The sequence below is a fragment of the Lipotes vexillifer genome, unplaced genomic scaffold, assembly GCF_000442215.2.
Source record: "Lipotes vexillifer unplaced genomic scaffold, Lipotes_vexillifer_v1.1 scaffold313, whole genome shotgun sequence".
NCBI lineage: Eukaryota > Metazoa > Chordata > Mammalia > Artiodactyla > Lipotidae > Lipotes > Lipotes vexillifer.
Window position 1 is genome coordinate 196,996 of NW_006781950.1, and position 24,396 is coordinate 221,391.

The 24,396-nt window shown below is 37.2% G+C and overlaps 1 protein-coding gene across 8 annotated transcripts in view; it reads left to right on the top strand.

Moving 5' to 3' along the window:
• ABI2 (abl interactor 2) overlaps positions 1 to 24,396 on the top strand; it is a 99,975-nt gene that overhangs the window by 68,342 nt on the left and 7,237 nt on the right. For 2 of the 8 annotated variants that reach the window (XM_007454875.1, XM_007454876.1), the window contains 6 exons: positions 1,724 to 1,870; positions 2,605 to 2,729; positions 3,754 to 3,933; positions 8,718 to 8,876; positions 18,678 to 18,761; positions 21,236 to 21,409. In XM_007454875.1, the coding sequence (XP_007454937.1) occupies positions 1,724 to 1,870; positions 2,605 to 2,729; positions 3,754 to 3,933; positions 8,718 to 8,876; positions 18,678 to 18,761; positions 21,236 to 21,409 (869 nt within the window). The remainder of the gene's footprint in view (positions 1 to 1,723; positions 1,871 to 2,604; positions 2,730 to 3,753; positions 3,934 to 8,717; positions 8,877 to 18,677; positions 18,762 to 21,235; positions 21,410 to 24,396) is intronic. The other 6 variants (XM_007454878.1, XM_007454877.1, XM_007454879.1 and 3 more) reach the window with 5 other exon arrangements.

Consider the following 24,396-nt stretch of genomic DNA (forward strand, 5'->3'; position numbering starts at 1 on the left):
TTAATCATTGTCTTCATTGTATGGTTCTCAGCAAAGGTTTTTTTTTCTTGCATGAAACAGAACATTTTTATTGTCTCGGAAAAATTGGAAATCAATCAGTTTCGTATTTTATGGTGTTTTATGTTAATATCATAACTTCAGAGATGCCCAAACTTTGTTGTCTTTTATTTTATTTATGTTTTAAAATAAATTTATTATTTATTTTTGGCTGTGTTGGGTCTTTGTTGCTGCATGCGGGCTTTCTCTAGTTGCAGCAAGCGGGGGCTACTCTTCGTTGCAGTGTGCGGGCTTCTCATTGCGGTGGCTTCTCTTGGTGCGGTGCACAGGCTCTAGGCGTGTGGGCTTCAGTAGCTGTGGCACGCGGGCTCAGTAGTTGTGGTGCACGGGTTTAGTTGCTCTGCGGCATGTGGGATCTTCCCGAATCAGGGCTTGAACCTGTGTCCCCTGCATTGGCAGACAGATTCTTAACCACTGCGCCACCAGGGAAGCCCCTTTTTTGTATTTTAAATCCAAGGTCCTAACGTTCCTTTTCCTTTCTTTGACCCAATATCTTGTCTAGTGCCTGTTATTTATTTTTAATAATGTGTATATTTGTTTATGCAAGAAGATTTTGAGCGTAGTAGACAGGGTCATTGCAGAGTAATCTCATCCAGAATCAATGAGCCAAAACTCGAGTGGTCCAGGAGAACAGTATTTAAAGGAACCTTGGGAGCTTTTGGGGAAGTGAACTATTGAGAAATACATAAGTCAGGTGAGCAACATCATTTTAGGAAAAGAAAGCTCTTTAATTTTCACATCTTGAGATCCAGTTAAAGACCAGAATCTCATCTACACAATATCAGTTTCGTGTCAGTTGAGTATTTATCATTGTCATAAAGTTATTTGGAAACTTAAAGATGAGAACTAACTCAATAATTACTAGTGTTCCAGTGTGCATCCTATTTCCTATCATATTTCCTTTCTTGCTCTTCTCATTCTTTTCTTTTAAAAGGAAATTTTGAAAAAAAGAGGGAGATATGCTAATGAAATCCAGTCTGTTTTGTACTTCAAATAAGGTAGAAAGACTTAGGTGATCTTTTTTCCTTCTCTCCCTTTTAAATGTTGAACTGTGAAGAGGGTAAGAGGTAAGAACAATCAAGGTGACAGCTGAAGGAGGATGTGAAGTGAGAATGGAAGGAGTTGAGATTAAATTATATATTTCTGTGTGTGGACGTGGTTTTATTTCTGTACCTTATAGAAAGGGAAGTGACTTGTTAGGGTTGCTATTGATCATCAGTGCGGGGGTTGTGGAGCCATGTTCTAGACTGATTTGCCCTGTCTGAGTTTTTGGTTAGGGAGAGAGTGGTGAGGAGGATAATTAGTGCATTTATGCAGTGCAGTTGGGGGAATTTGACATGGCAGTAAAATAATTTGAACTCATCTAAGAAGAGAGTCTGGGAAACATTGGCTTACCTGGTAGTAGAATCTTCATGCTCTCAGAATGAATGAACAAAATCGCATTAGCAGAGGGAAATGAAGTTGGAGACAAAAATACAGCAATATGCATCAAAACCCTAATGGTGGAGAAGTGATACTTAAGGGAAGACTGAAATTGGTAGCTGGGTTTTTTTTTAAAACACATTCTACTACCTCCGAGTACAAACTGTATTTCACTACTGGCAGCTCTGAATTGATTGTGCCGAAACTTGCTAATCACACAATACATACGCTCTTCTTTTTGTAGGCGGCACTCCCCCTATCGCACACTGGAGCCAGTGCGCCCTCCAGTGGTACCAAATGATTACGTACCTAGCCCAGCCCGTACTATGGCTCCCTCGCAGCAGAGCCCTGTGAGGACAGCTTCTGTGAATCAAAGAAATCGAACTTACAGGTATTTTCTCTACCTCAGCGCAAAATGTGATGGTCATAGTACCATAATTTGTTCAGATAACTTCAGTTAAATCTCTCTCATTTTCCAAACACTAAGTTCTTTTCCTCACTCTGCTCCCCCAAACCTCATCTGATTCTACATCTCTCTCCTCATGTTCTGATGCAACTTTGAGCAGCCAGGAAGTTGAAAGAGAACAGTCATCTCAAAGTGCAAATTTCTCTGCAAGATTAATAGTTATTGTTGACCTGAAAAAAATAATTGACCAGATGTGGGAAATTTCAAGTTGTTTTTTGGTGGAACTTTACAGATGAAAAACTATATGCAATAAAACATTAATATGGGATAGTATATCATGATATCATTACAAATAAAATTAATCAAATAAGTTGTTTAGGAAAACTGTTTTTATTATAAAAGAGGTTTCTTCAGACAGCCATTAAACTGGAATAAAAGAAAGTAATATTTTTATGTGTCAAGCTCCATGATTTATCACTATGTTTATGGAGAATTTTTTTTCTTTCTCAGTTTCTTTAATGCATGCTTATTAAAAGGTAGCCAAAACAAGTTTCTTGAACTCAGTTTTTTTCCTTACTTTATTAAGAAATTCATCTTTTAAGTGGAGGGCTTTTGAATTATCATTTTGTAGCTATATTCGTTTCAGAAAATTTTGGAAAATGCTGGCAGTATCTTGCTGTGTATCAATACTCATGTTTTGGTGGCTCCTGTTTCTTTAGCAGCAGCGGGAGTAGCGGAGGAAGCCACCCTAGTAGTCGGAGCAGCAGTCGAGAGAACAGTGGAAGTGGGAGTGTGGGAGTCCCCATTGCTGTTCCTACGCCTTCTCCTCCCAGTGTCTTTCCAGGTAAAACATGAATTGTGCTTCATCTTCACCTTGCTGAGTTTGGATTCAATTTCTGATTTAATTACACTGGGCTTTCTTCATAATCAGGGTTTTTTTCCCTCGAAGACTCTGTAAATGCTGAAAAATCTTTATGCGTTTGTTATTTTTAACCAAATGATTTGTGAGTTTACGTTCACATACTTCTCTGTTATTTGGTTTTGTGTCTTTGGTGCTGTGGCGTAGTAGTTGGTGCTTTGAGTTGAGGTTTCACCAGAATGAGTTACATGTTTAATTCCAGCTGGTGTTATGACAGTGCATGCCTTTGGGCACAGTGGGGTCTCAGTGTGAGAACCATATTGGTAGCAAAGGATTGAGCAGATATAATTTTGACAGTTCAATCTCATGGACTCTGAGAACTTGATAGTCACTGAAATGCTACCCTCTTTTGTCTGAAACAGAAAAATGTACCTGTTTAATCTGAGGACACAGAGTTAAAATTTAGTTTTAAAAACATGACAGAAAAGATGTAAGGATAGAATATTACATATTTAACTTACTTATAATAACAAATAGATAATACGTTTTTAAAAATCATGAAAAAGAGTTATTTTTCTAAATTCTTTTTTACCTGATAAGATATTTATGTCTGAAATATTTTTATTTTCTGATTTGTATACTTCAAAATGGAATACTGTCATTTTGTAGTGTGTTGTGTTTCATTTTGTATACTATCAATATTTACAGAATGTTAAAAATAACAATATAAAGGGAGCACTTTTCTTCTAGAGTAGTGGCTATCAGGTTAAAAGGAATGCTTTTAATGAATTTAAAATCCTGTACATTACTCTTAGCATCTTGAATTATTTGCTGCAAACCTTAATAATCCTTTAACATAATAAGCTCATTCTTTTTTTTAACACTCTCTTCTATTCTTTGGTTATTGATAAGCACCGAGTATCTAACATTAAGTTCTCTAATGCCGTTTCTAATCCTGCCTGATGGAACTGCCTCATTAATGCTGCCTCTTACTCCTCTTTCCCCTCAGCCCCTGCTGGCTCTGCTGGTACTCCTCCCCATCCTGCTACTTCTGCATCTGCCCCTGCCCCTCTTCCTGCTACTGTCCCTCCCTCCACTGCCCCAGACACTGCCGCTGGGGGTGCCCAGACCCTTGCTGATGGCTTCACTTCTCCAACTCCCCCTGTTGTTTCTTCCACTCCCTCTACAGGTGAGTATTGGTTTATTCTTTGGCAGGCAGATCCAATTGTCTGACTCTTCTCTTACCTGGAACTCTGGCTTTATGATTTTTGTTTGTTTGTGGTTGTATTAAAAAAAAATCTGAAGAATAATGTGCTAACTAGAAAATGGCATGTGACCAAAGAATAGAATTTCCTGAGGGAATCAGGGTAAGGTTTCTCATTTTTTCTAGTAGAATAGCACAAATACACATTTTTTATTGCTTGAATTTTATTTACTAGAGATTTGCAAATTTAGTATGGAGCTGTCTTCTCTACAGTTTTTTTTTTTTTTTTCTGGCTGTGCTGTTGGGCATATGGGATCTTAGTTCCCTGATCAAGGATTGAACTCATGCCTCCTGCATTGGGAGCACAGAGTCTTAACCACTGAACCTCTGAGAAGTCCCTTCTATACAGTTTTGAGAAGTTGTTATCAGAAGTATTCTTTGTTACAGGTTATGTCATTAATAAAAAGAAAAGTCTATGACAGTAGTTTTAAGGTATATTCTATAGGAAATATTTGATATAACAGTTTGAAAGTACAAGTCTATTATAACAGAATTTGTTGCTTATTATAACAGCACTGGAAACACATAGTCAGGGGGCTTTTTAAGGATTTCAAGTTTATTTGTAATTTAAGATTGGTGTTTTACTGTTTTAAAATTGCAACCTAAAGTTTGTTTTCATGGCTAAGGAGAAAAAGGCTCAATTGCTACAAAGTATATTTTCAAAGTTAATAGTGATGCTGGTTTAGTAAACAAGTTCTTATCTACTATAGAAATGTATGTGTTTGGACACACATCACCTTAGCTGGTTAATAAAGTACTTCATAGAATGTATGTGCAGTGCTGCTGCTGTATCTAGGTGTTTAAGTGTTTTAAAAGACATCTTAAAAATCCATGTTAATCCATTCATTTTGGATGGTGTTTTATGGCATAGCTTCTGTAACAGCACTTTTTAAGAAAAGCTTTCTGCAGTGGGTGTATGTAAACATGAGCTGTCCTTTTATCTACATACCACTCTGTTAGGCCACTCTAGCTAGTTAAATATAGAAATCTTGTTATGCTCCTGCATCAGCAGAGTAAGGAATACATCTTGAAATCAGTTGTAGGCCCAGAAAGGACAAATCACCCTCAGCTAGAGTCAACATTTTAGTAATTAAATTATAAATTAATAACAGATGCTGGTTCCTAGTCTGCACTGAATCAACATTTGTTGTATGAGTGAAATTACAGTTTTTTAACAAAAAGCAAAGTAAATGCCTTATTAACAACTTATATCAATATAATCTCTTTTATGTAGTATCTTTGAATCACCCACCAAATACTTTTTTTTCTTTTCTTTTTATTAAGGTATAATTTATATACAGTAAAATTCACCCTTTCTAGTATGGACTAATGTGAGTTTTGACAAATGTATATACAGTGATATAACCACAGCTACAATCAAGGTATAGAAAAGTCCTATCATCCCCAGATTTCCTCCATGCCCCCTTTGTAGGCAGTCCTCCCATTTCACTCATTTCACTCTTAGCCCCTGGCAACCTTTTGATCTGTTTTTTTTTTTTTTCCTCTAAAGTTTGCCTTTGTAAAAATACCATAAATGGAAGCATATGTAACGTAACCTTTTGGGTCTGGCTTTTTGGCACAGTGCATTTGAGATTTATGCATTATTACATGTTTTGTTATTTTGTTCCTTTTTATTACTGAGTAGTGTTCTATTGAATGGATTTACCACGGTTTGTTTATCCCTTTCCCAATTGAGGGACATTTGGATTTATTTCCAATTTTGGGTGATTATGAAAAAACTGCCAAATACATTCACACACAGACTTTTGTGTGAGCATAGGCTTTCATTTCATTTGGGTGAATACCTAGGGAGTAGGATTGCTGGGTTGTCTGGTAAGTGAATGCTTAACTTTATAAGAAATTGCATAATTGTTTTCCAAAGTGGTTGTACAATTTTGCATGCCCACCAGCAGTGTGTGAGACTTCCAGTTGCTCTGCGTACTTGTTAGCACATGGTATTGTCATTATATACACACATGCACACATATATATATATGTATACTTAATTTAGCCATTCTCATAGGTGTATAATAGTTTCTCATGTGGTTTTGACTGACATTTCCCCAATGAATAATGATGTAGAACATCTTTTTCATGTACTCATTTGCCATCTTCTTTGGTGAAATGTCTGTTCAAATGTTTTTGCTTCCCCTCACACACCTTTTTAATGGGGTTGTTTGTTTTCTTATTGAGTCCTTTTATATTCTGAATATGCCTTTTATTAATTGTGTGATTTGCAAATGTTTTCTTCCATTTTGTGACTTACGTTTTCATTTTCTTAATGGTATCTTTTAAAGAGCAGAAGTTCTTTATTTTGATGGTCTGGTTCATTGCTCTTTTTTTCTTTTTTTTTTTCTTTTGGGGATTGTGCTTTTAGTGTTGTGTTTACAAACTCTTTATCTTACACAAGGTCACAAAAGATTTTTGTCTTGTTTTCTTCTAGAAGTTTTTAGTTTCAGGTTTTTATAGTTAGGTCTATGGTAATTAAACTATAGTTTTGTTTTTCAGCTCAAAGCAAAATAAATGCCTCATTAATGGTTTGAATAGAGTCTTTATTATGTAGTGTCTTTGGATCACTGATGGCTTATAACATGGGAGGTTTTAGACTGGATCTAACTATATAAAATTCATAATGGGGTTAAATATCAGAGTTTTTAACTTGATTATTCTAGGTTTGTATTAGGGTGTTACAGATTAATGCCTAAAATGCCAGTAATGTATGATTCAAATGACAAAATATACCTTCTAAAAAATAGCTTATTAGTTTACATGCTTTTACATTTTTATCATGGCTATATAAATTGACAGTGGATTATGCTTGAGGTTGATAACTCAAGATTTTTATACAACAGAATTGAGTTTTAGGTTTTGATACTGTCGTATGTATGAAGAGTAAATCCTATAGCAGCTCTTGAGTGCTTCTATAGTATTCTTTATATGAGTATCCATATGAATCCAAGTTTGATAAATTTAACAGTTCCTGAAGATCAGTTTTAGTCATGTAAAACCATTTTACAATCATGGAAAAGAAGAAAACTTGTTGTGTTTTTCTCTTTCCGCCTCTTCCCTTCCTCCCTTGTCCTTTCTCCTCCCCTCCTCCTTTCCCTCCGCTCACCCTGCTCTTCCCTCCTCTTCTCTCCCTCACTGCTCCCCTTCCCCCATTCCTCCCCCTTCTTCTCTTTTCTTGCCTGCTCTCTCATGGGTGCCCTAGTACTTGGTCTGTCTGTACAGTAGGCCCTTAGCTAATGATTTTAAGTAGAAGTGGAGTCAAGATAAAATTTAGGAACTGGATTGAACTAGGCAATTGGATGGATTAAGAAAGAGTATCTCCTGTTGGCATTAGTTGTTGAGGTGCTCTCAGAGAGCAAAATGTATGAAATTGCTGCTAAATATGAACACGTTCAGGATGATACTAAAAATTAGGTATTTTTGATACACTTTTTGTATCTTAGCTTTTTTTCATAATTGTAAATTTGTTAAACTCTAATTTTAAGACAGAATAATCTAACTTTAGAGAAGGATATTTTTGATTGAAAAATGTGATTTGGAATTATGTCACTTGACCTTTTGCTGAAATATTTTATGATTTCCTTTAAACAAATTGGCTTGCTACCTTAAATTTATTACTATTATTATTATTTTGGAATAAGACTGTGTGTCAAACATTTTTTCTTTTTCTTTTCTAAACGTTTTTCTCATCTTGTTGAGTTTAGTTTTCAGTGTTTAATTGCTGGTGTTTTTTGGGAGGAAGTGAGCCATAAATTTTATTTTATTATTTTTTTTTTCAAATTTATTTATTTGTTTTTATTTTTGACTGTGTTTGGTCTTCGTTGCTGTGCGCGGGCTTTCTCTAGTTGCAGCAAGAGGGGGCTGCTCTACGTTGCAGTGCATGGGCTTCTCATTGTCATGGCTTCTCGTTGCAGAGCCACGGGCTCTAGGCACACGGGCTTCAGTAGTTGTGGCCTGTGGGCTCAGTAGTTGTGGCTCGCGGGCTCTAGAGCACAGGCTCAGTAGTTGTGGCGCATGGGCTTAGTTGCTCCACGGCATGTATGTGGGATCTTCCTGGACCAGGGCTCGAACCCCTGTCCCCTGCATTGGCAGGAGGATTCTTAACCACTGCGCCACCAGGGAAGCCCCCCATAAATTTTAATTGTGATGATTTTGTTTGGTTTTGTTTTTTTTTTTGGGGGGGGGGGTTTGTTGGTACGCGGGCCTCTCACTGTTGTGGCCTCTCCCGTTGCGGAGCACAGGCTCCGGACGCGCAGGCTCAGCGGCCATGGCTCACGGGCCCAGCCACTCCGCGGCACGTGGGATCCTCCCGGACCGGGGCACAAATCCGTGTCCCCTGCATCGGCAGGCGGACTCTCAACCACTGCGCCACAAGGGAAGCCCTAATTGTGATGATTTTGAAACCCTATCAAATTACTAATTTAATAAAATCATAATATTAATTAGTAATCTATTTAGATATAGCTTTTCCAAACCTAATCATAATTTTATTTACCTACTTTCCTGCTTTTGCACTTGGATATACTGTCAACTGAGCAATAACAGTCACCTTGCATTAATATTTGTCAGATGGCAATGAAATTAGCTAAATATTGTTATTTTTAATAATCTTATTAAGATTCAGGCATTGTACCTAAAGTATTTCATTGTCTGAGATAATTTTCTTTTAGTGACAAATTTATGTTCTGTCCCTTTTCCAGGTCATCCTGTTCAGTTCTACAGCATGAATAGACCTGCCACTCGCCATACTCCCCCAACAATAGGGGGCTCTTTGCCCTATAGGCGCCCTCCTTCCATAACTTCACAAACAAGCCTTCAGAATCAGATGAACGGAGGACCTTTTTATAGCCAGAACCCAGGTTAGATTTTCTTTGGCAGTCTGTGGAATATATCTAATTAAAAATCTTCAATTACACAAAAAAAAACCTTTAATTGCAAATGACTAGTACATGGTAGGTGGTTAGTACTATTTGTTGAATGAGTGGAAGAATGAATACAAGGTTGCTAATACTGTATTTTCCAGTTCTTTTTTTAAAAATCAACATGGTTTCCATATAAAGTTGCAGAACTTAATTTTTTTTTTAACAGTTTTAAGTTTATTTATTTATTTATTTTATTTTGGCTGTGTTGGGTCTTCGTTTCTGTGCGAGGGCTTTCTCTAGTTGGGGCAAGTGGGGGCCACTCTTCATCACAGTGCGCGGTCCTCTCACTATCGCAGCCTCTCTTGTTGCAGAGCACAGGCTGCAGACGCGCAGGCTCAGTAGTTGTGGCTCAAGGGCCTAGTTGCTCCGTGGCATGTGGGATCCTCCCAGACCAGGGCTCGAACCCATGTCCCCTGCATTGGCAGGTAGACTCTCAACCACTGTGCCACCAGGGAAGCCCCAAACTTAATTTCTTTCAACGGAATCTTTTTTAATGTGTTAGTGATTATTTGTTTTTTAAAATAATATTGTGCTGAACAGTATTTCCTTCTTATTTAATCAGATACCCTTGCTCTATGAATAGCAAATAATGAAAGTTGAGCATACATGAACAGAGTTTATAAGTGGCAAAGGAAAAGGGAAATGACATTTTTGAAGCTGCTTTATGGTGGGCAGTTAGTTATACTATCTTTTTCAATTCCCCTACCAAACCTATAGTGGAAAAACTGGGACTTGGACAGATTGATCCAGATATAACAGTCACCTTTCAGTTGCATCATGCATACAGAAAAACTAATCTGGCACATATTTAATACTAAACATAATCATTTGTTTTGCTTCTTCCCCAGAGAGGGTAAGAGCAAATATTATATTCTGTGACTACTGTGGACATGTTATGTGAACTTACTGTGTTTTTCTGGATTTTTGCCAAGAGGCCAGTAAGCCCATGTGTGATCACCTGTAATATTAGGGGACAGCCCATTCCATCTTGGATGAGCCCTGAATTGTATGGAGCTGAAATCTGTCTACCTTTTGGTGAAACCTTGTTATATCCTTTGAAATCTTGCAGAAGAAATTTGATCCTCCTCTTACATAAACAGAGCTTAAAGAATGCTTTTATATTTTTTATATCATTTGATTCTTATAATCATGTGATCGTTTTCATCTGTATTTTACAGGTGAGGAAACAGGCTGAGGTGATAATCAAGTTAGGATTTGAATTTAGGTCATCTGACTCAAAGTTCCATATTATTTCCCTTGTACTATCCTATCCTACCTACCTTCATATTAAAAAAAATCTTTCTCTTACCCTCCCAAGGGTAGGAGGGTGGGATAGAGGATGCCCACATTGTAATGTAAAGTGCATGAGAACCTGAGACCTTGTCAGTTTTTTAATCTGTTATATCCTGGGAATAGTGCTCAGTAACTACTTGTTGAATGTGAAATGAATCTCTTGTTAACTTTATTCAGATCCCCTCATTGTTTTGGGTCGCTCTTGTAAATTAAATGCCATAAATGACTATATAGTCTAACCAGTGCACACTGTAGTGTGGTTATCATCTGCCTATATGGAAATAGAGTTCTTTTTTTAAAAATTTACATTAGATTATTTATTTTGAGAAATATACATGTGCATTTTTTTACCCAGCGATCACATTATGAGTCTTAAAAAGGAGTAGTTTTTCTTTTCCTAGTAGTTAACTATGACCAAATTAAAATCTATAACCTTAAAATTTGGGGGGTTATTCTTCTCTTACTTGTTTTAAAATTTTGTTTTACTGAAGTATAGTTGATTTACAATGTTGTGTTGGTTTCAGATGTACAGCAAAGTGATTCAGTTATACATCTATCTATCTATCTATCTCACTGCTATCTTTGACCACACTTAATGATTTTGGGTGTGCCATTCTTTTTAACTCATTTTGAGCTCCATTTTGACAAATACGCCTGTCTTTTCTCACGTTCTAGTTTTAAATCATGTGTTCCAAACCCATATTTGTACAGGTGCTATTTTGTACTTAAATGAATATTTTATTTTTAAATTTTAATTTGTTAGATATGGCCTGTTCATAGCTCTGCTCAAGATAAGTTCTCTCCCTGACCCTCTTGGAAGTCTAGATAATTATTTCTTATGGCCCTTATGCCCTTCCTTACCCTTAAATAGAGTTTTGAAAGAATGCTGTCAGTCCAAAATGGGGCAATTCTGTAATGGAGCTGAGAGATGCTTTACTGTTACAGCTTAGGACCAAGTGTACATGATATTCAGAAAGTATATACAAGGGTATTTCATGCTGTATACATGTACATACCAAAATACTGGTCTTATGAGAACCCTGATTAAAAATTCCACCTCTTGGTGGAATTTATTTGAAGGCTATTTACTTAAATGTGTTTTAAGTACATATTTTAATACTTCTTTGTAAGTCTGATTTTAACATACTTGAAAGTATATGTTAAAGTAGAAAAATAACCTACTCTAAGGAATGATGTTAATGAAAGTATTTTTCACACTCATGGGAAGTATAAAGTGAATTGAGATTTTTTTTTTTACATCTTTATTGGAGTATAATTGCTTTACAATGGTGTGTTAGTTTCTGCTTTATAACAAAGTGAATCAGTTATACATATACATATGTTCCCATATCTCTTCCCTCTTGCGTCTCCCTCCCTCCCACCCTCCCTATCCCACCCCTCCAGGCGGTCACAGAGCACCGAGCTGATCTCCCTGTGCTATGTGGCTGCTTCCCACTAGCTATCTGTTTTACGTTTGGTAGTGTATATATGTCCATGCCTCTCTCTCGCTTTGTCACAGCTTACCCTTCCCCCTCCCCATATCCTCAAGTCCATTCTCTAGCAGGTCTGTGTCTTTATTCCTGTCTTACCCCTAGGTTCTTCATGACATTTTTTTTTCCTTAGATTCCATATATATGTGTTAGCATACGGTATTTGTCTTTCTCTTTCTGACTTACTTCACTCTGTATGACAGACTCTAGGTCCATCCACCTCATTACAAATAGCTCAATTTCGTTTCTTTTTATGGCTGAGTAATATTCCATTGTTGAGCCTTCAGCATAATATGTGAGGCAATTTAGTTAGTTTGTTTTCATGTACTTCTCTCAGTTAAGTTCTGCCTTTCTTCTCCGGGGATTTGGTAACTGTTTAAAGAGGGTGGCTACAACTTAGTTGAATAATCAGAGTGCTTTTTTCTAAACTAAAAAAAAATTTTAACTAAATTACGTTCTTTGAAAAGTTCTTGCAACACTTCATGCTTTGTAAGCCAGTATTCGAAGGCTGTTAGATGCACTTTCATTTTATTTGCATTAGATTATTATGTAAGTCTCTTGTATTATTACCACTGGTCTTACAGTGGTCCTTGTTTTTTCATATTTAAAATGAGAAAATTTGCTGTGCTTTCTCAAGTAGCTAATTCCCTGGTTTAACAGTGATCCCAGATTTGTGTTTTATGAGCATATTTTTTGCAGCTGGAGGCTTGACATGGATTTGTGCTTCTGAGGAAGTGAGCTGACAGGCTGGGATTCATGTGACTGTAAATTCAGTGAGGTTTTCTGTGAGATGTAAATCTAACAGCACTGCTACTATATTTGGTTTGAGTTTGAAATGGCGTTATAACATAGGAATTAAAATATGGAGCACCCGGTGTGTAGTGCCAAGTCCTAAGAGCACAATAATTGTTTTCTAATGAGATTATTTCAGAAGCAAGTTAATGAAAGGAACACTTCATTCAGAACATAAAATGAATCCTATTTGGTTCTCATTGTTTCTTAATCTAATCCAGCCAAAGAAATAGGAATACTAGTTTATCATTCATCTTGTCATCAGCAAGGAGTGTCATTGAAACAAATAGGGCTAATCACAAGTTTTAACAGTTTTTACTTTCAGTATAAATATGAAGAACCTTGGTGGTAAAGAAGAATATACATATGTGTTTGTATGTGTACGTTTACATACATTAACCTAGTTTGGTAAGTGTCTTAGTTTGGGCTGCTATAACAAAGTACCATAGACTGGGGTAGCTTATAAACAGTAGAGATTTATTTCTCACAGTTCTGGAGGCTGAAAGTCAGAGATCAGCATGCCAGCATGGTTGAGTTCTGGTGAGAACCCTCCTGAGGTTGTAGACTGCTGTCTTGTTGTATCCTCACATGGTGGAAAAAGAGAGAGAGAAAACTCACCATGGTTTGTTTTTTTGTTTGGCAATGCCTTTAAAAAAAAATTAAATATAATTTTTAAAGGTTACTTTCCATTTTACAATTATTACAAAATATTGGCTCTATTCCCCATGTTGCATAATATTGTGCATCCTTGAGCCTGTCTTTCACCCAGTAGTTTATACCTCCTACTCCCCCACGCCCCATATTGCCCCCCTTCACCGGTAACCACTAGTTTGTTCTCTATACGTATACTGTGAGCCTGCTTCTTTTTTGTTACATTCATTAGTTTGTTGTATTTTTTAGGTCCCACATATAAGTGATATCATACAGTATTTGTCTTTCTCTGTGTGACTTATTTCCCTTAGCATCATGCCCTCCAAGTACATCCATGTTGCTGCAAATGGCAAAATTTCGTTCTTTTTTATGACTGAGTAGTATTACATTGTGTGTGTGTACATCCTCTTAATCCATTCATCTGTTGATGAACACTTAGTTGTTTGCATATCTTGGCAATTGTAAATAATGCTGCTGTGAACATTGGGGTGCATGTATCTTTTCAAATTGTTGGGGTTTTTTTTCAGATATATACCCATGAGTGGAATTGCTGGGTCATATGGTGGTTCTGTTTTTAGTTTTTTGAGAGACCTCAATACTGTTTTCCACAGTGGCTGCACCAATTTACATCCCCACCAGCAGTGCACAAGGGTTCCCTTTTCTCCACATCCTCACCAGCATTTGTTGTGTTCTTTTTGATGACAGTCATTCTGACAGGTGTGAGGTGATATCTCATTGTGGTTTTGATTTTTATTTCCCTGATGATTAGTGATGTTGAGCATCATTTCATGTGTCTGTTGGCCATCTGCATTTCCTCTTTCGAAAAATGTCCTTTCAGTTCTTCTGTCCATTTTTTAATCGGGTTGTTTTTTTGATGTCGAGTTGTATGAGCTGTTTATATGTGTTGGATATTAATTCCTTATTGGTCATATCATTTGCAAATATTTTCTCCCACTTAGTAGGTTGTCTTTTTGTTTGTTTATGGTTTCCTTTGCTGTGCAAAAGCTTTTAAGTTTAATTAGGTCTCTGGAGTTCTTTTATAAGGGCACTGATTCCATTCATTCGGGCTCCACCCTCATGAGCTAATCACCTCCCAAAGGCCCCACCTTCTAATACCATCACATTGGAGGTTAGGATTTCATATGAATTTTGGGGGGATACAAACATTCAGTCCTTAACAGTAAGGAATCAGTAATGTGGTGTTTAAGTACTAAGGCCTTTGGTAAAAGATATCTGACATTTTACTACTCATATTTTCTTACAACAAAGACTAAAAAAATCTAATTCATAAAGTGGAATGTTGGTTCCAAGCAGTGTGAGTGTGTATAGTTGTATGAGAAAGAGGAATTTCTGAATGAGTATGGTGTTTTACACAGGGAAGATATCAGGCTTCCCTGAATGATATTAAAAACAACTAAAAAGAAACAGTGAGAAAACAATGTTGGGTTGGTGATATTGTAAAAGAAAAGCCATAACGCATATTCTTTAAATGATAGTTAACTTACAGCATTACCATAAATCTCCAGAAGAATACAGATGTGGTGGGGCTTTAGCAAAGTATAAATAGAGAGCAATCAAGAAGCTATTTTCGAGTCCTCATTTTAGGCAGTCTTTAGCTTTTGTTAGTGAATGTTTACTCTAGGGAGAACAAAAAAGCTAGAAAAACTCAAAAAGTTTAAGTATATTCTCAGATGACCAAGTAAGCCAAATAGACCCTTTACATCGATTATTAAACACAAGTTATGTTTTTAAACTGTGTGGATTAATTTGCTACTTTTTCTCGGCATAATGTCAAACGATGTTTTTTTTTCACTTGAAAAGGAATAAGAAAAATGGCCCAATTCTTTTAACCCTTCTGAGACTACAGGAGTGATAATTATTTGGTAACCCTATTCTTTTCCATCAAAAAAGGTTCCCTTACTGAGTATGATTAGTTAGGTTCACTTTTAAATACTCCTTGTTCTAAGTTACTATCCATGTTTAGAAAATATTTCACTCTTAAAATAAATTGCTTAAATTATTTCCCTCACTGGAATGTAAATTATTTGCAACTAAACTTGAATGGGCTGTCAAATGTATGGCCTCTAAAGGTGATATCTTTAATGGTTTTAGAAATAGTATTTAGAGTGGTTATTTTGTCTAATTTTCTTAGAGTATTTATAAAGCAGTAAAAAAAAAAAAGCCTAATTTTTCTTCAAAACTCTTTGTACATTTTAACCTCAAAGAAGATGCTCCAGGATTTTGTAAATAACCAGGAAGGTCATACTTAGGAAGTCTGTATATTTCATCAGCACAGACTCATCCTCTAAGTTTGGTTTGCTTGCAGAGCCTTTTGCAGTTTGTATACCTCCGTGTTGCTGAGTGAATGTAAGCTATAGTTCTTATAGTTCTACTTAAGATCTCTCTATAAACTCCAGTCTCTTCTTGAGCCTTTCTCTTTACGTTAACTTCATTATTGTGTAGTTTGAACGTAATATTACTGAATCTAAGTTTGGAGACGTTTCGGTGGGAAAGGGTTTTGTCTTGTGAGGAATCATCTTAGCTAAATAGCATGGAAACAAATTGATAGTTACTTTCTGCTCTTGCCTGTTCATGAGATACCTCAGACTAGAACTGATTATTGCAAACAGTTCGTCACATCACAGTCCTGCTTAAATTCTCCTAAAATAGTTCATTTTCAGTTCAACTCTGAGGAAGATAAATCTAGTCTAAAGTAGGATCTTCTGGTTCACAGGTTTTCTGATGAAATCTCCATGACCAGAAAGAAAATGCTGTGGTAACTAAATTAATTTGGACCATGATGTAAAAAGTTTGCCCTGGGCCAAAAAAGTAGAATTTGGGGCAACCTTTGTAAACTCCATTTGGAACTGAATTTTTTGACATGCGTTGGATTGACTTTGAAAAAAATCTAACTTGTTTTGTTATGATGTAATTCTGTTTAAGGAAGATCTGGGACTGGTTTTTACCTGGGCTGCTGTTGATAGACTTCTTAAAAAACCACTAGAGTTTCAGACTTTCACTTTCAAAACAAGAAAAGAAAAAAATATATATATTCATTAAAAAAATAATAAACTCAACCTACCTACAAAACCCCTGTTCTAAGTTAAGTACCTAATCATTCTTTTTTAGTTGAGTACTAGAAGGTCTTTTTTTTTTTTTTACGAGAAACAATGACTGAAGTGTCCTACTTTTCTGTTACAGGGGAGGTTGGGATGAGTGCCAACAGAAGAACATTTCATCATCTTATATTCCACTTTTCTAGTGCAGTTGCTGTCTGCTGCTGTGTCTCAGTTTTATCTGCTTTGTCTCTGCTGCCTTCTCTGTTCATTGTGCCTTCTTACCCCAAATTTGGGAACACAGGGTGTTGTGAACATATCAGCAATTGTTCCAAGCCTCTGAGAGTGGGACACAGACACACAACTTAAGGGTTTACTACCAAGAAGTATGACTTCAGGGAAAAACGTAACCACAAGGTATCTTTTAAAGAAAGGTACCAATTTCTAGGGTTATGTGACTCTGTCCCTTAAATCTGAGATATTCTTCAGGATTATCTGCTTAACTCTTGTCTGCCCATTATAAGTACATGTTCTGCCTGCACTTACCCATGGCACAACTGTTATCTTTACTGATTACTGCCACCTCTGTACCTCTTGATTTTTCCCACAGATTCAACCCAGACTTTCCAGTTGTCTTCCATATTTATGTTTTAAGTTACTTTCCTACATCTCATTATTTCTCCCTGACTTTTCTATTCACCAACTCATTTCATTCCCTGTACTACCCACCAAGGTTAATGTGGTTATTGGCACCACTACCTTCATAGTTAGGAAGGATAAAAATCTAAGACCATCTTGAGCTGTTTCTCTCCTTCATGTGCTTCCTGAATCCTTAGATACCAAATACTCTTTTTGTCCACACTCTACTAAGTTCTCTCCTTTTCTTTCCACTTCTATTGCCTTGATTTTTGTGTGTCAGGCCCTGTGTTAGACTTTCTGCATACATGGTTTTTTTTTTTAAAATCTTTGCAGTTATCTGTAAAGTAGGTTGCATTACCTCTTTAATTTCACATTTATGGATTAGGCTCAAAAAATAACTTGCTGTTCCAATAGCAGCGAAATAGCAAATCAGGGATTTGATGCTAGGTGACTTTAAGTCCAAGGTGTTCCCACTAAGCGCTCTTTCACCTAACTTATAAGATTCTTACCTATTGCATATCTACCTGCTCATCTTTCCAGGTTTTGTACTTTCTCTCTGGGGCATCTTATGCTAACCATATGGAAATATTTCCGGTTCTGTGAGCTGGTCATGCTATTTTATACCTCAGAACCTTTGCCTCACTTGGTTCTTGGCTTGTCTTTCTCGATGCCTGTCTGCTTGTCGAACTCCTTTTCTTCAAGCACCTGCTCAGAGGTTACTTCTAGGTAGCCTCACCCCTACTCAAACCCTGACTGCCCTCTCCGTCACCACCATGACACCACACCATCACCAGTGCCTCTTCCACTACCCATCACCACCACCACCTGCAGGGAAGTGCTACAGATGTTGTTGGGTTAGGGTTATTATTTTGTCTTCCATTCCTAACTAGAATGTGATTTTTTGAGGGCAGTGACTCTTACTCACCTTTTTAGTTTTATTAGTCTTCACTGTGATTTGAAGCTAATAAAGATGTTCTCTCTTTATAAGAAGATGCACACCATACTGTATACCCATTCCGAAGGAAACCATAACTGTAGAGTTAATCTTGGGAAGTTGTTTGGCATGTACCTGGCTTATTTATGTATTTATCTACATCAGACGTTTGTTGAAGGCTCACTAGTGCTAGGCGCTGTACCAGGTGTTTAAAAGGGAAAGACAGCTTTGGGGGGAGAGGAATGATTTGAATGAGGCTGGCATTTTTCTGTAGATTCAGGGAGAAAATGTACCTGGAATAGGTGGTATGAATTGGGACTGTGAGAAATTGTAAAGACACAGACCTGACTCGAAGAGAACGGTTTCGATATTGGTCTCTTAGCAGAGTGCTTGCTCCTTAGTGGGAAGTCAGTGAATATTTGTTTAATCAATGGCTGAAAACCAATTAATTTTGCCTGTTTAATGAAGTAATGAAAATTATAAAATTAGGATGTTGGCATGTAATGGTTTTTTCCCTTGTGCTGATGAACATTTAAACTTATAACCTTCAAGGTGAAATTCAGAAAACCAAGTTATTCGTGGTAATCTGAAGAAATTCTTTTTTTGAGAAGACATGCTATTGACGTGAAAAGATAATTTGCCATTGTATGTAAGAATAGATCTGTATATGATAAATGCTTCCTGTTGTAAGTTTTTAAAACTTCCCTAATACTTTGTTTTGTGTGTTAATGAGTTATCCCTCAAAAGAGGATCCTTAAGATAGCTTGTAAAATGTTTATGCATAGCGGTTTCCCTCCTTACATGTTTGTTTTATTGTATTACCCTTTCCGTTTAATGTAACTTGCCCTTACCCCTTACCCTCCGCACCTTTTTGTTTTTGCAGTATCTCTTGCTCCTCCTCCCTCCATCCTACAGGTAACTCCTCAGTTACCTTTAATGGGATTTGTGGCCAGAGTCCAAGAAAATAGTAAGTTTATGTCTTCTTTATGCTGTAGATCAGATTCTAGGCATAAAATGTCATTTATATATGATTGGCTGAATAGTCATTCATTCACTGATACTTCAGATATTTGAATATTATGAACAGTCATTGTATGAGCAGCTAGTGTGGATGATAAAATAATTATGATGAAATTCTCTACTTTCAAACAACTTAAAATCTGGTAGTGAAGATAAGACAAATAAATATAAAATAAGGCACATGTAAAAAGAAAGATCACATCTAATTGAGGAGGTGCTCTTTAATCACTGGATATCCCACCCTTTTCTCTGGGTTGCTCAGACAATTAGTGGTCTGTCACTGGAGTTTTAGGGTTGTGTGGCTAGCCTGAGAATCTTCTTCCAATCCTGTGATTCCAGGTGTAAAAATGGCCATGCCATGGTGGGTCCCAGGGGACCAAATTGTCAGTCTGTCTCCCATGAGGCCTCATAGGTTGGCAGTGAATTTAAGCTGGCCTGTGGTCTGGTGTTGAATCATGCAGGATCAGATAACTAATTGTATTGACAGGTCGAGTTTTCTCCTAGGGAAGCATTAAGGAAGCTGAGGAAACTGATGTCTACAGAGCAGGAGGCCTGTATCTGTATTTAGTGAGGAATTGCTAAAGCAGTGAACATAGTCTGTATGATAGATGAGTTCTCTTCTTGTGAGCAGTCTACATAGGAACCATGTCACAATCATAAGGCTGTACAACGGGTGTGGAATCTGAACTAGGGGAATTACACTAATGAAGGAGATAATGTCATCAGGCTGATGTAGCCTAATGCATGCATCTCATAACAGGGATGGCCTCAACCGTGGGATAGAAATATTTGCATTCTGTTGCTTAGGACTCCTGCTCCTTTCGAAATGGGCATTGCCAATACTAGAATGTAAGCTCTATGAGAGCAGGGATTTTTGCTTGTTTTTCACTGGCTATTTCTCCAGCACTTAGTAAAGCATCTGACACAGAGCAGACACTTTGAGTCCCTCCTTTTTTGTGTGCTTCCATAGCTGACTAAATGTTCCCTTTGTATCGACACATTTCTTTCTTGTATTTTAATTGGTTATAATCCAGTCTTATTGGCCTGAGGGCTCAGTGTCTCTTTCAGGTGCCTTTGCATCTCTGTTTGCTAATTTCTGAAAATAGTCTATTTTACCTCTGTTTATTGGAAGGTACCCCAATGAGCACCTCCAATATTTACCACAGTGTGCAATATTTACCTTTTAGGATGATCTATTCTCATTTCTTTCCACAGTCATATACATTTTCTCACCTACAAAATGTATAAAAATAAGAAACTTTGTATATGAGGTGAGCCGTGGCTGATTTTACAGACATAGCAGGACTTATACATTCAAATGAATGTTGTCCTCTTCAAAACGCTCACCTTGGAAAGATATATACCTATCTTTTGGAATGATCTTTATAGCTTTCAAGTACATTATTTTGAAGATAACTCTGTGGTAGCAGATATTTACTCTATATTAAGTTTGATGTTTGGAAGAAGTCTGGAATTATTTGGAACCAGTTATACCGGGCTAAGTAATGCAGCTGTGATTCTGTTATTCTTCTTAAACCCTTCTCTGGCTTCGCATTGCTCTTTGGATAGAGTTCAAACTGTTACAAGGCCCTTTCTGCTTAGTACTGTTCAGCTTCCTCATGCCTGTTTCTACTGAACTTTGGTCAGCTCTTTGAAGGGCTCCTGCTTTCTTACCTTTGTATTTGTTATTTTCCTTTACATCTGACATGAAATATCTACCCCCCACCCCGGGCCATTAACTCTTACTCATCCTTCAGGTTCCAGGAAGCCTTTCCTGACCCACATAAGACATGTGGTCTACTGCTCTGTTTTCCATGATGACTTAAAGCACTTACTGGTTGTCCATGTCTCCATGACTTTCGCTCACTGCTGTATTCCCAGTGCTGAGCATAGTAGCTGGCCATGGTAGGCTTTCAGTTGATGCTTTTGAATGAATAATGAAACATGACTTTAAAGTTGTTGAATTGATCTCATTCCATAATAGTGTAGCTTTTAAGATAAGAGGCATATTGGCGTTCAGATTCCTGCTCTTCCACTTACTGTTGGAGTACGTAATCTTGGAAAGCCAGTTTACACATCCATAAATGAGGATTAAAAACACCACCTCCCAAGGTAAAGATTAAATGAAAGAATGTATTATAAAGTGCTGACTGAGTAATTGGAACATTTTAAGTAAAAAATAGTAATCATTTTGGCTAAACTTTATTCAGCATCCATCAGCACTAACCCAAAGGGAGGAGAAAGTCAGGCTTGGGGATTTGGAACAGTATAGTTGGTGGGAACACTTCTCTTGCCTACTTATTTTTTGAAAGATTATTATTTTCAAGTCTAGGTTTATACTCCATGAACATAGAAGCTTGGATAGGAAACACTGAACTTTGCATAATGTGTAGTTTTGTTATCAGCTTGATACATTCTTAGTTTCAGATGCACCACCTCCACCACCACCTGTGGAAGAACCAGTCTTTGATGAGTCCCCACCACCACCTCCTCCTCCAGAAGATTACGAAGAGGAAGAGGCAGCCGTGGTTGAGTATAGTGATCCTTATGCTGAAGAGGACCCACCGTGGGCTCCAAGGTCTTACTTGGAAAAGGGTAAGTTTCAGAGGGATATCTGGAAGGATGGGAAGAAACCTCTATGTACGTAGAAATGAAATTTGCTGGTACTGAAGAGAATCTTATTTATTTTTTATTTATAAGTAAAGTTTGGCCTGTATTAGCCTGTATATTTTAATTAATTTAGTTTACAAGGTTCATGATTTTGGAAGTCACACTGGTAAAATCCTGTGACTGATTTTTATTGACGATTATATGTTGTTCCCGTTGAACATGCTTTTTATGAATGGTTTCTATAAGGCAAAAATTTTGAAAAGATAGGTTTTTTCTGGAATGACTCAGGAAGAGGATGATTTTTCCAAATTATGTTATTCCTACTCCCATGCTGTGAAGCATTTTTTTAAAAATATTTATTTATTTATTCACATTGGCTGCATCGGGTCTTAGTTGTGGTATGCGGGATATTCGTTGTGGTGTGCAGGATCTTTCATTGAGGCGCACGGGCTCTTTGTTGTGGCGCGCGGGCTTCTCTTTAGTTGTGGCGTGCAGGCTCCAGAGCATGCGGGCTCAGTAGTTGTGGCACACGGGCTCTCTGGTTGTGGCACACAGGCTCAGTAGTTGCGGCATGTAGGCTCTCTAGTTGTGGCGTGTGGGCTCTAGAGCACGTGGGCTTAGTTGCCCTGCGGCATGTGGGATCTTAGTTCTCCAACCAGGGATCGAACCTGCGTCCCCTGCACTGGAAGGCGGATTCTTAACCACTGGACTACCAGGGAAGTCCCTAAAGCATTCTTTTGTGGCATCTTATATCAGATATTCCAGTTTAAGTATCTCCATATGAAACTTTCTTCCAAAGCATATGGTTTCTCAGTTTCTTTGCAGAGTGGGTGTTTGGCATTTCTTTTGGTGAAAAGTTTCTCTGAATATATTAGCTAACCATCATATGACACTTTTGGGACACAGGCTTACAAACGTCATCAGGACTAGTCAGCTCAGAAGAAATGTGTGCTGTCTTGAAGGAAATTTTCTGTTAAGAAAGTTAAAGCTACTAACTCACTGGGTTTCAAAACTGACTGCACATTAGAATCACCTGGGGAGCTTACATCAACGAATAGTGGACTTCCACTTCTGGCTAAGATAGAGCAACAGTAATCAGATTTACCCTCCCTCCTAAAACAATTAGGAATGAATCCAGGAAAAAATATAAAAGATAATGGTTTTCAGACATTAGATAACAAGCATTGGTGGACTGTGGTCCCAGAAAGAAGGAACTCAAACACGATGAGCCCTTAATTGTCCTAGCTTTGCTATCTAGAGGCAGTTTCCAGGCCACAGTGCAAGGAGGTGGAACCCAAATAAGCCTGGAAGTCTCACTGAGTAGAGAAGATAAGAGATCACAGAGTTTTGGGAGACCATGGAGAACAGGTAACTACTCAAAGACAAAGGACAGAGCTCTGGATATCTGCAGAAGGGTCTCCTTGAATCCTTGACAGAGTACTGATCTGTACATGTATGTGAAGAAACTACCTGAGATTGGAGAAAGAACAATCAGAAAGGAGTAGGCAGAAAAAGTCTTGGAAATTACAGGCCTGGGAATAGTTGATGTTCCCGAACCAGCAAGAACAGAAAGACCCTGTAATACACAAGGCATTGAGAAGAGGCCTCAAAAGTGTGTCCCCTCAGTTGTGGGGCGAAATTAGCCCTAGACTATAGGTCGCCCTGAACTGCCCTAACAAATGTTAAAACGCAAACTTTGAAAACATCCAACTGATTTCAAGTAACTTAACTGAGTTCCAGGACAAAACCCAGCATTGTGCAAAGGAGTCAACAAAATCCAGTACATCAAAAAGTAAGATTCATAGTGACCAGCATCCAATCAAACATTACAAGGCATGTAAAAAGTCAGGAAAATATAACTCATACTTAAAAGCGAAGCCAGTCAATAGGAACAGACCCAGAAGTGACCAAGATGATGGAATTATCAGACACGGGTATAGCTATTATAAATGCCACATATATCCAAGAAGGCAAAGGAAAACATGCACATGAGAGAGAAGCAGAATATATTGTCTTAAAAAAGAGAAAGAGAAACATAGAATTTCTGGAGATAGAAAAATATAGTATCTGAAGTGACACTTAGAAGAAAAGATCAGCAACCTTGACAATATGACATTAGAAACTATCCAAAACGAGGCACAGAGAAAAAAACCAAGACCAAAAACACAGCAACAGATATGTGGAACAATATCAAATAATCTTTATTTGCAGAAGATATTATCTTGTATGTAGAAAATCCTAAGGAATCTACAAAAAAGCTGCTAGAACTAAAAAGCGAATTTAGCAAGATGGTAGGCTACAAAGTTGATTTGCAAAATTAATTGCATTTTTATATACTAGCAACAAACAATTAGAGATTGAAATTTACAAAATAATACCTTTTGTAATAACATCAAAAATATGAAAACTTAGGGATAAATTTTTTTTTTTTGGCCGTGGTGCGTGGCTTGTGTGATCTTAGTTCCCCAACCAGGGATCAAACCTGGGCCCTTGGCAATGAGAGCTCAAGAGTCCTAACCACTGGACCGTCAGGGAATTCCCAGGGATAAATTTAATAAATATATGCAGGACCTGTATGATGAAAACTATAAAACTTAAGAGAAATTAATAAAGGCCTTAAATAAATTGAAATAAATAAAGTATGTTTTTTGATCATTATTGTTAAGAGACAGTTTTTCCTAAATTGATCTATAAATTGAATGCAATCTCAATAAAAATTCCAGCAGTCATTCTTACAGAAAATGACAAGGGGATTCTAAAAGTTAAATGGAAATGCAGAAGACCTAGTTTAGTCAACACAATTTTGAAAAACAAGACTAATGTTGGAGGATTTAAACTACCTGATTTCAGATTTCTAGTATAAAGCTACAGTAATCAGGACAGTGTGGTATAAGTATAGAAATATACATCAGAATCCAGAAGGAAAAAAGAATCCAGAAAAAGATCCACACATACTTTTTTTTTTTTTTTTT